Source organism: Tigriopus californicus, chromosome 6 (genome assembly GCF_007210705.1).
Source record: "Tigriopus californicus strain San Diego chromosome 6, Tcal_SD_v2.1, whole genome shotgun sequence".
NCBI classification, from domain to species: Eukaryota; Metazoa; Arthropoda; class Copepoda; order Harpacticoida; family Harpacticidae; genus Tigriopus; species Tigriopus californicus.
In genome coordinates, this window is record NC_081445.1 from 15222801 (window position 1) to 15237606 (window position 14806).

At 41.4% G+C, this 14806-nt stretch overlaps 1 protein-coding gene across 1 annotated transcript; it reads left to right on the top strand.

Annotated features, from left to right (window-relative positions):
- Positions 1 to 7465: 7465 nt before the first annotated feature.
- On the top strand, positions 7466 to 11603 carry LOC131882122 (uncharacterized). Its single transcript, XM_059229176.1, has 6 exons — positions 7466 to 7629; positions 9466 to 9607; positions 9681 to 9815; positions 10533 to 10797; positions 11026 to 11252; positions 11318 to 11603. Exons 1-6 carry the CDS (start codon positions 7573 to 7575, stop codon positions 11500 to 11502), a joined length of 1011 nt encoding a protein of 336 aa, XP_059085159.1. The 5' UTR covers positions 7466 to 7572; the 3' UTR covers positions 11503 to 11603.
- The last annotated feature ends 3203 nt before the right edge of the window (positions 11604 to 14806 follow it).

A 14806-nucleotide genomic window follows, 5' to 3' on the forward strand; every position in this document is an offset into this window, starting at 1 on the left:
CATAGCCAACGAGGCGAGGTACATCGCTATGATATTGAATAAGACACGCACTCAATCCACCGGATATTTCATCATTTCCAATTGATGCATCAACCATTAGGTGGTATTCGAGATCAAGATTAGGGTAGGCTAAAACTGCAGGAGAACTCAGTTCATATTGTAGCGCTAAAAATGCTTTCATAGCCTCAGAGGGAAGTTCTCCTGAGCTGTAGGAAGACGTCTTCTTAATCAAATTATTAAGAGACGCCAAAAGATCAGCAAAATGAGGGATGGATTGACGAAAGTAGTTACAAAGGCCGACGAACTTGTCGAATCGAAGTCGGCGGTTTGAACTCACGAATAGTCTTGGACTTATCAACTCCGGGCAGAATGCCATCGGGAGTAAGAAGATATCCCAAGTAATTTACATCTGTTTGACCGAAAGTGCATTTTTTGAGATCTAACTTTAAGCTATGTCAACGTAAACGATCGAAAACACGATGTAATTCAAGCAATTGAGAGGAATGATCAGGGGTATGGACCAAAACATCATCTTGGTAAGTAATGGCATGGAGAAATCGCATGACAAAATCCATCATTCAACCGAATGAAGCGGGCGAACCAAGAAGACCCATGGGGGTACAGTCGATTTTGAGTATGATTTTGAATTGATTGCACGAAAGTCGAGTATAGGTCGAAGGGAACCATCTTTTTAGGCACACAAAAAATAGGAGAATTATACCTTGATTTTGAAGGAGAGACTACATCCAATTTTAGCCAATTATTCAAGTGTTCAACAAGGACTGACCTGTGACTTTCCGGGATCCGAAATTGTTTGATGTAGATTGGCTCAGGACTGGACAATTTCACAGAGTGTTCCCTAACTGAAGTACGAGCCAAGTCGAATTCATCTTTAGAGAACACGTCGTCATTCTTTAGAATGAGGCCGACATATTGGTCACGAAGGTCAGGCGATAGATGTTGTAACTGATGAGAGGTCGTTGAACGTAAGTGCTCGGCCTTGGAAGAGTCACAAGAGTTCGATGTGGGAGGTGACGAGAGTGGAGCATCATCAAGATTGATGTGGACCTCGCCCACCTGAGCCTCTTTGAAAGCCTCCAAGTGCCAGATGTAATGGCCTATGGCGATATCCAGGTCGACATCAAGAGGGTTATCCACGATGGTATACCCAAGGCCTTGGCCAGATGGAGATGAGTGCATCTTTTCCAAATATAGGGGTGTCGACACGGTCCACAACGCCGATAGTTGAGAATGAAGAGGACAATGTAAGGGGAATGGTGGGCTGTCGAAAAGCCTTGACCCGGATTACAGATGAAGCATTAGTGGGGAGTGAACAGGATTCAGAGGTGACCATAGCAGCTGAAGACCATGCGGAGGGGTCGAAAAGCAGACGATTTCCAACTGAGTGATAGCTGAGACCTCGCTGTTGAAGAAAATCAGCTGCGAGTATGACGTCACTCGTGAGGTTTGAAACTACGACGAACCCATGTTGAACCTGACGATCTAGTAAGGTCATGGGCATGTAGTAAAGCTGAGGGGATAAGCCCCTGGGGCAGCTGAGAAGAGGACAGGGTTGGTATGTGTCACACATGGGATGCAGATGAGCTGGTATGTGACGAAATGTGGTTTCACTCATGAGGATGAGTTGAGCCCCCGTATCATGCACTGCAAATTGATGAAGTGGGACGCATGGCAGAAGCTGAAGGTGAAGGCGTATAAGGAAGAAATAGTGAGTATGATGAGACTCAGGGGACTTACCCACCCAGTGCTCAGTTTCCCGAGTAATACTGAGAGTACAAGGACTCTTGGGATGGAGGCAAAGGTCTGGAGAAAGATGGAGGCCTGGAGGAGGTCCTGGAGGAAGTTGGACTGTGGAAGTTGAGGCAGCAGGCTTGGCAGAGAAGTGCTGTCCCTTCGTTTTCTCCTCTTTACTGAGCTTCCCATAATCTTCTCGCGTCATGAATGGATTGCAAACGGTAGGACGCCACTTTTGGTCTGCCCTGTCCTTTTTCCTGATGTCAGGGTCTGTCGCGTAATAACCAGGCACCAAGCAGTAGTAGCAGTTTCTTGTGAACTTATCTTTGGATTTATCCTTGCGTGATTGAGAACTGGAGTTTGCGGCCACCACAGATGCAGACGCGCTAGAACCAGCTTTCAGTTGTTCCACGGCCTTAGTAAGAGCCAAAATCTGTGATTCGAGTGAAGATGTAGTTGAGGGCGAAGCTGAGGCTGCGGCAATGCTGTGTGATCTTTCTCGCTTTTGCAATTCGGAGGTTTCAACCCACTGGAGGATGCAAATCATTTCCTCCATTGTAGTGGCGCCTGACAGTGCGACCTCCTCCATGTGGCGGTCCCGCAGGCCGAGAAGAAAGAAGTTGTCATTGAAGAACTGGACTGCCCCATCTGCCCTGTCTTTCCGACCTTGCTTGTAATCCTGATTGGAGACCAAGGCGTTGCGAGGGTTGCGAGGTGTAGTCTTCTATATTTCTCACAACCAGGGTATGCCCAACCTGATCCGATTCCGATACTGGGAGGCGGGTTCTTTGGGGCCTTGCTTGAAGGAGCGGAGTATTCAGACACGTTCACTGGCCGCAACAGGGGGCGAGAATTCATTGATGATTGCGTTTTTTAAGGCCTCCCATGACAGTAGGTTTGTGGCCTCACATTGGAAAAAGTCGTCAGCAGGTGTTCCAGGTACTAGGCAGAGGATTGCTTGCTGGAGCAAAGCGCCATCAGTCCATCTGGCCACACCCTTGACGTGTTCACATTGGTCGATTCATCTGCGAACTTCCCAAACCTCGGTCCAAGTCCCGGACTCTGATGTGTACTCAGTGCCTTTGAATGGCCTGAGTATTTGGGAATAGATACTTCTGTCTTCACGATGGGACCAGACTCTTTTGCAAGAGTAGCCATGGCAAGTGTCGGAGAGTCGTCAATATGAGAGGAAGAAGAAGAATTCGAGTCAGAGTCTGACCCCTCAGCAACAGTTTTTAACAGTTGGCGTTGCTCACAATTGATGGCCCCACGATCACGGGCCTCATGATCTAGCTGCTCTCGAGCTGGAGAGTCACCAACACCGCTGTCACGTTTCTTTGAGTTGGACGTGGAAGGATCCATTTAAGCTGCACGAAAATCACACGAAAGCAAGCTAAGTCTCAAAACACGAAGTAATGCCAGCTTTCCTCAACCGCTGTCACCAAATACACACAGGACGAAGCTCAGTTTCATATTAAATATATTATGGGAGAAAGCAAGCACGCATGAGTGCAATTGAACCTAAGAACATAGAGAGCAAGCGCGGGTAAAGTATAACACATGATCAGTGAGTGTTGAATGACAATCTTGATCTCTCTGTTGATATTTATGCCAACTGCCGAATAAAACCTGTCAGTCATCTTCATCCCTTTCAAAATACTACACATAGGTATTTTTCTCTCATCACAGCGGTACTCATTGAACATGGCGCAGTGGTAGTTTTCGAACCATGCCTCCTCTTCCCAAGTGCATTCAAATCACTTGAATTTCCCGTGCATCGAGGGAACCACACGTCTAACCCTTACCAACATGAAGGGGCAGGCTACTAGGAAACTGAATATGATCAGGATTAATGATTTCCCTAAGGCAGATACTGCTTACTTGTTGGCAATGTTGAAAGAGGCAGAATCAAAGGCCAATAACGTAGCAATGCTTTACGACGTACTTACGTCGGAGACCGCCCCAGAGGATCTAGATTCCATCGTGGCTGAGAAGGACGTTGCAATGACGGACATTGAAGCAGGGATTGCGGCTTCCACAAGCGCTCTTTTTTGTTGACCACCTTTGGGTACAATGTCACACGGCTTTGGCTTGTCTATCCGACGAGAGACATTCAAGCTTGTTGAGGAGATGAAGCCATTCTTGATCTCATGTAAGACATTGCCTCCGGAAATGTGTGACTGGATCAAACGTTACCCAACAACATCTCACGCAAGATTCTCGGGATAATTTTGAAGAGCATTGGAGATGACGCAACTTTCTGGATATCATTCCCAAGTATCAAATAAAAACTCGTAATCTTGCCAAAGGAATATTCTAAACATTTGTAAATTGTCACAACTACAGCCAAAAACATCATAGAGATACATGGATCATTGATTTCCCATCTTGGTGAACCTATGTTGTTGATCGGTAAATTAGTTTTGTGATTAACCAACTGCTTTTCCTTACCACCATTGGTTTCCTTTCTTTTAAGGCACCCAAGAGTCCTGAATGCTTGAATAGTAATGGTTTGTCTTTGATTGTCTAATTCATCTTGTGCAATTACTGCCACTTATAAATGTCCTGTCAAATACTGCTAACAGGAAAGGCAACTTATTTTAGGCTCATTTGCCAACTATATTGACAAAGCTCTGTAGCAACGCAGGATTTAAGAAGCTCAGCGTATTTTGAACATGGCTGCATTGACCAAAGTCAGGGGGCCAAAATTGATACTTTTTATCTTCACTTAACAATTTTATAGATGAGTGTAAATGAAAATATTCTTTGGTAACTATGGTGTCTGCATCATTTTAACAGCTTTGTAAGGGCTTTTGCCATCGAATTAAAAAAAGGTATCGGGTTGCATTGTTTTAGAACAAGCAAAAACTTTTGATGCACCCGGTAGAAGCGAAACAACTCAGAAACCTGTTTTTCAAATTGGAGAACGCACAGCCAATGCAGAAAATACAGAATACATAATGACGACGATCACAGCATATTTCCAGGAGAACGCGCATATTGATTGGAGGTCAGACAGGTTTAAGCTGGTTTCTTGGATACCGTTGTCTTCTCTCCTCTCGTCTCTCCCGTCTCACCAGGGTGGTCAAAAAGCCTTATCAAGTATTGAGAGAAATACGCAAATCCATCTTAACAATCTTCTACCTTTCGAAAACCATAACAAGTAATTTTGCCCTTATTGATTTATTGAATTATGGCTCAAATTTAACGCTCATATGGTGAATAGCTACCAAGATTTGTTTGGATACTTCTGATCGACTTCAAAAAGGCTTTTGAACCATTGTGGCAGTCGTCTCAATGGTGAGACGAGAGGGGTAAGCTGATCATCGAAGAATCCAGCTTTACTTTCTATGCCCATGAGTGACAATTGAAAATCTATTGGGGTGTGTATGCTACCAAACGCCATTAATTTAAGAAAATGGACGGTGGGAGCAAACGGTTGCTCGAATTGCAAAATATTACAACATTGATATAGGAAATCCTCGTCCAAGACAACTAGAAACAACTCACAATCATCAAACATAACTGGATGCACTTGTGCTTTCGCACAAACTATGGGATAGTACATAGTACTGGTGGGATCAAATAAATTTTCCAAATCAGGATCACCAGAAAACTAGAAAAGTCAAAGTACGGGTTGGTTCAAGGTACCATAAAAAGGTTAGGTTTGACCAAAAAGGTAACCCTGATTTCATAGAAGAAAAACAGGGTTATTTTTGAGACTAAGTAATTGGTTTCCGATATTCCGCTAGTAATGCTATATGCCACTGAAATGTAAATTGCTACCCCTAGTCGCAACCTCCATAATGATTTACTTGATCCCCGTCAGTGTTAGATAGATATAGATACATTTATGCACAAGCCTGTATGTAAGCATGTTGATTCTCAACACTTGCGCTTTACATATCGACCCGCGAACAAAATTTGAACAATGTAAAAGGTCTCAAAGTGTCTTTCATTTTAAAAACTAGAATCGAATGTACACCTTGACCTGCCGTTGAACCGTGTGTTTGGGGGTTGACCAAGGCTCGAAGAACGTTGTATCAAAAGTTGAAACGGTTAAAAGATAGCCAATTGTAGAATCAAGTATGCGAAGATAATAACATTCCAATCAGTGTTTGGGAGCTTAAATATAACGGAAGGTATCAAAGGTGCAGATTAGAAATATGGGTACGCGATTATTTTCTTGTTTCTGTTCATCCAATCTAATAGGATAAGTATATGCAAGAACGCTAGAGCAAAGAAACGCCCCTTATTTATGATCATGAAACCTTTCCCGCCAAGTTAGGCGTAAACTGTTGGTGCTGGTATTTTTGAATTTCAATTACTGGCAAAGTTATTGTGCAAAATATGCGATAATTGTATTTGGGGTGCTAGGGTCGGAGGGGTAACCTCGCCCGGCCAGCGAAGCTAGCCATCACATCATCCGTATAAAGTTCCGATAGGCAGTGTTTTAGTCCTTATCAGATTGGTTCTCCGTCTGTGGGCGTGGTTAGCGTCTAATAGTTTCCTTGAGAAAAGACAAGCATTCTTTTTGTAAATATTGCAAGTTTTTTTACAAACAGGGCATGTAAATATATATAAAATGACTTCTGAATTGACCTGTAGTACACAAGCAAAAATTTGCCCTAAACGCAATCAGTCAATTTCTTTTTCATATTGATATTGCTTGAAGAAAATTGTTTCAGGAACATTCTAACCAACTTGTTAAAGAAAATTCGATTGGTTTGATTTATTTTATCATAATTGTTTTATGCATTCCATTGACATATAAAAGAAATATGCAAATATTTGGTAAATGAACAAATTTGTATATCAAAGAGAACATTGTTCACAAAAAGAAAACTCTGCAGCAAGGGCACTCTTGTTTCATTGATATTACAACTACTGTCTTAATGCGACTCAATGGCCTAACATGGCGGCCAAGGAAAAGCTGTGTCATTACCTCTCTCAAGAGCCCTTGGTATATATGACTTGGACTTTGAGAAAAAGTGCACTTGTTTAGTAGGTCACTATTTATTAGCATTTGCATTGACGCAGACCTCAGAAATAATTGCAATAAATTTAACACTAATTATCGACGCCGCTTGGACATGAAAAAAAACAAACCAAAATTTACCCCAAAAGGATGAGACACAATTGCCGACTGAAAAAGTGCACTTATTTTCTTGCACCAGATACTGACTTTTAACATCGGAATTGTTAGCTTTTTTGTTCCGACGAAAGATCCTTAATCATCCGAAAGGTCTCGTAAATTGAACCATTAATTGCGTCGAATGTCGTGTCGTCGGTTAAAAAAACATTAAAGGCTCAGGTTAAAACGAAGAAATTCCTTCTATTATGAGAACGTTCGTTTAATTGGAGTTAAGCACACATCTAAATGCATTACCAAATTGATAGAAGGAAGCTAATTAACGCACGACATCTCTATGAAGTTTGGTACATGGATCAGACTACGACATTTTGTCTTGAGCGACAGATCCACGTGTGGCTTTTCAAATCATGCACTTTGTTTTATGGTCCTGAGTTTGATAACCTAATAAAACAGTTCCACCCGGCATGTCATATCAACCCATGCCAATCCAAGATGAAAAAGGCTATCGAGGGTGGGTTCATTTGTGTTTCTGGACGTGGACTTGTTTCATGTGCGGTTGGAATATTGTCTCCTTATTAGGGAGCACACGCAAGCTTTTTCCAACAACGCAGCAATCATGAATGCCAGAAATGAGAAGCACCTTCCCTTGGCCAGATGAGTAGTGAATAGCTTGGTTGCCATTGTGAAAGTCATACGTTTGAACGATCCTTGTGCGATGCGAAATGGCCGCATCCACGGGCTTCTTCGCCACTCTCAAATTATTGTGGGAGATTCGACAAGTAAGTATGAGTCTAGCTCAAAGACAATGCCATCGTTCCTCGTGGGGTCTTGGCAGATTTCAGAACGCTCTCGATTGGGCCTGTGCCCAAATTGTGCCAACCTTGCTCAATTTTCCAATTGATTTTAGGTTGTGATTTTTGGTCGAATTAAGTAACAAAACGTGGACATAATACGTAAAAAAGTGATAATGGTGAGATAACAACATAGCTAAGAAAAATTGAGGAATCACCTTTGCTAACACATTAACGCTAACCATACTTGTTGTCTTGGAATGGCATTGTCAAAATCAAGATACATTCTGGAAATACAAAAAGCCGTAATATGGGAGTGAAAAAAGAACAATCTATGATTTTCCCATCCCGTAAGTTTAAGGATATGCTGACGTGGAAAAGCTTTAATTTGGTATTCATTTTTGCTTAAAGTTCTAACTGAAATTACAAAAATACCTAGCCATAAAACCTTCGGTTTTATATTACTAAAAACCTGAAAATAGTAACACAATATTTTGCTCCAAAGATGTTTAAATAGGTTCGAACTCAATATCCCTCTATACAGCTTTTCCTTTTTCTTAGTTTTTGCTAGTGATGGGATTAAATACATTTTCAAAATTTCAGTTGTCAAAAATCGTGGAAAGTAAAACTCTAACCGACTTCTACGTAAATTAAAATTGTGTTTCGGCTAACATTTGTTTGACGTAAAAACTTAGGGTGGTATTTTGAGGCTAAGCATGGAAGTCGCAATTAACTGCAGGCCCATCCATTGTTTACCCCGGTAGGCTTTAAAATCATTAAAAAATCTCATTAAAAACGGGGCTAAAAAGATGTTTTAGGCCTCACCTTTGATTAGTTTTCGCTCTCTATCCTTTGTCAGAGCTATTGCTGATCATTTCCAGTCGTTATGCTCCCTTTTTCACATATTTCATTATTAACAATTCAAGATGATTAACATTTGAATTCAAAGATTGGGCAATATTTGGCTTTCTTTTGCTCTGTAGTGGGTAAAAGTCCTCTGATTCACTTTCAAGGAGTGTTTGGATATTTCTGATAACCACTGTGTAAAATTCCAAAATGTTTTTTTTATGTCAAATTCAACTCATTGGCAGTTTTCATTCACGAAACTCAAATTTCTTGATTCGTCCATATCGAATCAGCCGTTTAGATCAAACTAAACTTGGACAAGTGAAAACTTGAACCATAGGAAAAAACCGGGTGGATAAGAGTTCTTCCAGTTAAAGCCTAACGTTTGCCACGTTCCTTCCTATAATTTTGAATGTCTATGGCGAGCGAATCTACCTGGCTTGGATAGGGTGACTAGGATTTTTAAAAATTCTGGTAGGGAGGTTGAACTCAATGGTTCCTAAATTTTCATGCTATTCGGGTACATTTGCTGGCGTCAAATATGTCCAGAGTAACGTCGTCCATGGGCTAAGAGCCATGGCAATTGTCATTCAAACACTCTAGGTTGCAACCTCCAATGATTATCATCAGTGCTAAATGTGAGTGCTATTAAATTCTGAATTGAGGAAGAAATATATGAAAGAATTGCCAAAAAAGAGTTCTGGTTTAAATTGCGAATTTTACAGATAAACCCCATTTTCGAGAACAGAAGGGAACCCTAATCATTTTTGTGCTACGGGACTTCGTTTCAGTTTGGTTGAGATGTTGGACAAGTACGTTTTGGATCAAACTAATGACGTGTGAAATTCGAGTAGTGTCGTTATCGTCAGTTGCCTTTTATTAAATCACACAAATTGTCTCAATGGAGAGCGTTATAAAAATGGCTCGAACTCGTCGGCTACTAATTATTCCTGAACTTTTTTCATGGCCGTGGATCAGGTGTTTCCCAAACGGAACCATTCTGCGAGCACTCCTAGCCCTCCAAAGCATAAACGTGCTAACATTACGGCCCTCGTGGCCCTCTGGTGCCTTCTGGTCGCGGTTTTTGTCATTAATACCCTAGCTGGCCTGGGTCCAAAATGTAAGAAAGACTATATCATGTGGACGTATAAAGTATGTTAATGCCCTAACAAACACAATGTATCTTATTCTAGACTTGGGATGTGGTCTATTCAAAAACGATATCTATGCATTGATTCAACAATATGCGCATTATGTCACACCGGCTGAATGGTCGTTTGTTATTTCTGGTATTATTTTCTTTTGGTTGTTTTGTGGAGCAACATTTTGTGAGTATAGTGTTTTTTTTAATATCCCTCCTCACCACCGAATTTCTAAAGCAGCTCCAAAAACGACCCAAACTTTTTCATCACTTATTTTACTAGGTCAAAATAGCACCTTGAAATGATTCGGTCAAAATTTCATCCGCAAGCGCAAAAAAACATGATTTACTCAATACCTAGAGGAATCGGAAGATATTATCGATAGAAATGTAAACACGATTTAACGATCATGTGAATCATAACGATTGAAAATCCGGTTGTAAATGTGTAATTTGTCGAGTCGGAAGTCGAACCGGCTTGGCTAATTACTCGAGTACGTCAATTTTCCGCTAGCACTTTTTGCAAAACTTAACTGCCTTGAAGTCTTGACCTCATTTCAGTGACTGACTACCTTACATTAAGATTAAGTGACGGAATTCGTCTCTTTGCAAAAATGTCAGATTACGTGGATCAAATGCTAGTAGCTCGATTACAGAGTTATTGTCAGTTGCGTGGTCAAGCCACGAAATAATAAAATGAAAGAAAAAGTCGATTTTAATTCTGTGAAAAATGCCTGTCTTAAAGATGTGAGTCCGGTTAACCTGTAGAAGAGTAATTCCAGTGAAAAAGTCAAGTACATTTCGGACTGACCCCGTCACTGAGTGCTGTTCTAATCCAAGTTTCCCTAACTCCTTGACCTCGACTGGTCACGTTTTTAAGGGATTGACACTAAAATCATTCCAGACGTGGTTACAATTTTTCTTGAAGTGGACGGCATCCCCGTCTATTTGAATCCTGGGGTGATATCCAAAAAATTTGTTGCGGCTTTCGGAGTCAATTTAGTGTTCAACGTCGCTTGGGTCTTTACTTGGAACTACGAATTATTCATTTGGGCCGAAGTTCTTCTGATTCTTCTGGCTGTCACCAATTGTATAGTTACTGCTCTTATCAGTCGGAACCTGGCCAAGCACAACCACCGACTTCAAAAAGTGAATCCTAAAATTTATTGGTAAGCCCACTTGCATCAAGAAGTTTAGGTCAACTCAGCTGTTAACTCTTAAAATCAAATTGCAAGATATACCTAAGTTCCAACTGAAGTCAGAGTTATGAAGAACACTGAGGCAGTGACTTATCCCTAGTTGTTCGATTCTCTAGATTTATAGCTGAAACACATTCTTAGTTATGACCTGTGATCATTCCCAAAATCACGGGTTACTCTTTGCTTGATCTACTACAGGAGCTACGTGATCATGGGCCAGTTTGGTCACCAGTTATACGCAACTTGGTCCATCATTGCCGCTATTTTCCAACTGATCGTTCCTGCCCATTATTGGTGGGGCATAGACATGGAGATATTGAGTATTGCTACAATTGCCACTCTCTTAGTGGTACTATGTCTCTGGTTTATGGCGGATATTTCGATTTGGTACACCTATCAACCTTACTCTATTATACCTTACTTGGGTAAACAATAAAATCCTCATCTTTGGTAGCATCACAGGTGTTCAATTAAGATGCTTATGTTTCAGGTATTTTGTGGGGCTTCTCGGGAGTGCTGGACCGAACGGCTTCCCAATTGATTAGAAATCAAGCTGTGGTCACATTTATTGGGTTCATTTTGGCGCTGAACACGGGATTTCTGCTGATAAAGATTGCTTTGCTGGTGAATCGCGAAAAGAAGAGGCTCTTCAGATCCAACCAAATCTATTACTGACGTTATAATATTGCCCCTACCCACTCACACGGTTTTGTGCGCTTTGAAAATCATCAAGTTCTGTCAAAAGTTGAAGTTTTTGTGCATTGAATGCCAATAAAGCCATGTACATACCGGGTGAAAAGATGGCTGAAAATTGTTGATTAAAAAATTTGATTTGGGCGCGGGTTGCCCTCTCTAAAGGTACGACATATGTTTTGGTCCATTCTGAAAATCACCAAAGATTCTCTCAAACATTGAATTTTCCTTTTCACTGAATGTCAACAAATCCGTATTGTTCTCTCGTCAACTCACGAAATTGATTACCTATCAAAATGAAATACGTACAATGTGTATTCAATTTGAGTAGTGCCTACCAGATCATTTGGGGTTTGCCATTTTAATTGGCCGGGATGGACATTTTTTCTCAACCTCTAGCCAATGATAAAGGAGTGCCTCTCTGGTTTTAGGAAAATGTGATGGATTCCCAACACGAATTTCGATCTAAAAATGATAATTTCAAAATTGGTGAAAATCGTAAATGCCCACTATAACTAGAACTGATGTGTTTTTCCATAGAATACTTACAATGTGAACAATGTGGATAAAGATATCGAACGCAAATGTGTCGTAGTCGACAATGATTGAACGCAATGAGAAGAACTGGGCACCTCCAGGTACAACTCTCCTCTAGTCCGGAGGACTCCTATCAGTCAATAAACGCTCCTTCCTTTGGTCGTCCTCGACCTCGTAGTTGACCCAAATCTGCATTCATTGACACGGCGCCCGTGGGGTTCGGTAGATTAACGTGGACCAACTTTGTCTTCTCATTGGCGCCTTCAATCAGAACATTCACCTCCCCGCCTTTTGCACAATCTTGAAGGGTCCTTCTCTTTGGTTTGACAACTTCTGGCACGTTCCCTTCTCGAATTGAAACTTCTTCATGAATACTGTCTCCCCTACGCCATATTGATAGGCCTTGGTTTTCAATCGTTTGTCGTACTTCACCTTTCGTTTCATTGCTCTCTTCGCCAATTGCGCTCTAGCAGTAGATCGACAGTCCATTATTCTTTGGTGACGTTTGTTGAAATTCACTTGATCTTCCTATCCTTTCACACCAAATTTCACATCCACTGGTAATCTCATGTTCCGCCCAAGAAAGGCCTCATGTGGAGACATACCAATTGCCTCGTGTCCTGTGGCTCTGTATGCCATCAACGCACTTGCGAGTTTGGATGACCAATCACTCTGATTTTTTCTGACCATGACTCGCAATATGTTCATCCAGGGACAGCTGGCCTAACGTGGACGGAATACTAATTTGCAAATCTTTCCCGCCAAAACACCGAGAGGCCGACTTTTGACTCAATCAACAAACTCCTCATTAATGGCGTGGGGAATACGATCAATGTAAGTTGGGATTTCGTGTAAAAAGTGATAGTGTTCGGAGATTTCAAAGGTCGTGTTCCCCCCAAGAAAGACCTGACTGGTTTCTGCCGCTGGGGGAGTGTCATTGGAGTGATTTCAAATAAAAGGTTTTGTACCGCTTCTGATAATATTTCCCACACACTTCTTTGTCCATCATGCCAACTCATATGTTCCCCAATTCCTTTCTGGAAGTCATTCGACTTTGGTTATTGGTCGGACCAAGACCTCTCCTCCACTACTGAAATATGTCCAAGTTTTAATATCTCTCGGTTGACATCATTCCGGTCATTTACCTCGGATTTCAAGTATGAAGGCCTCCCAAGACAGATCAGTTGGGGGCCAAAGTGACATTTAGAAATGATGAACTTTGTTCGGTTTATTTGGACTGCTCCGCTCACAAATTGATGACCAAGCCCATCAGAATGGTATTGCTAGGGTGGTTGAGGTGATGGCTCCCACTATCCCAGTTCTCCACCAGACTTGGAGTCAAGTTTGACTTTTGAAAGCCATACAGGTTGCTTGCCAACTTGACAATCCACGCTACTAGATAAAGCAACAATTATAGCTTTTATTGGCCGGAACATTCTGTTATAAAGAACTTAAAATGATCAGTAACCCAAGTTCTGAAGTGCATTTGCGACCATTGTGTTCAATAATCAGTGTTGAAGGACCATGTCCAGGTTGCAATTGCTACTTAGGCCTGACAGATCCAATCCAGGAGCTCCAACTGAATGTACTATGTATTGTGTTTTGGAGAGTAAAACCACAATAGTTTGCAAACATCAAAGTGAAAACATCAGTGAAAGGACATCAAAGTGCAAATTAAGTTATTCCTTTGAAATTGTGCTGATCATAATAAACCCATGTGAGTATAAAATTGCTTTTGCCTATCTTTTTGCCCTAAAAACGCCTTTTTATTGGAAATAGAAACCTTCAATAAGGACATTGGTCATAACTTAGAAGTGAGAAAAAACACCTTTTTGTATTTGCTAAATGTTAACTTCATTGTCATCATCTAATACATTCATATTTGTAATTTTATGATAAAAGGCTGCAATAATGTACTTGTAGTTGACTACAAGGTTGACAATCATGTTCTAAGGTTATGAATGAATGTTCTCACAGTTCAGTTTTAAAGTTAAAGCTTGTTTAAGATCTAAATCAACATGCACAAATGGTAAATCTATATTGTTTAATTGCAACACAGTTTTCATTTTTTACCTAAATGTAACCCTGCCAGTAAGACTAAATGATATGCTATCCTCGAGAAAATTGTTCATTTTTTCTAACAAATAGTTGGAATAATTACTTGATTAGGCATTGAATTGCCGTATCAGATAGTCATTTTAAAAATTACTCATTGTTAACTTGTAGCATACAACGTTTAAAGCCAGTTAGATGTATGCTAGGTAAGAACTTCAAGCACCTAGAGTTGAGGAGAAGTCGGCCCTCCTCTGTTATGCAGAAAAGGGAGATTGCCGTCCAGGGGTAGCCGTCGCTGGTTCATCTGTGGCGGCTCTACGAGAATCAACTCTATAAAAGCTAGAGTCTAGAGAGAAAATAAACAACCAGTCTTGTAAGAAGCTCCAAACAAGTATCCCCCATTGGTGACCCCGAAACGTGAAAATCCACCGCCATGGCCAACCCCCAACCCTCTGTTCACCCGCCGCCCGTTATGGCGGACGTAGCAGCCGCATCCGTTAAGTTGTCACCACTTTCCGAGTCCTTCGTGGACATTTGGTTCGCTAGGGCAGAGGCAATGTTCTTCGTCAAGGCCGGTATCAAGCTCCAAGACACGAAATTTGCCCACCTTATTTCAATCTTGAGCGATGACCAAATGGTCAAGGTGCACAAGGCCATCACAGAGCCACGGGCCGGCCACGAGTATGATGATCTG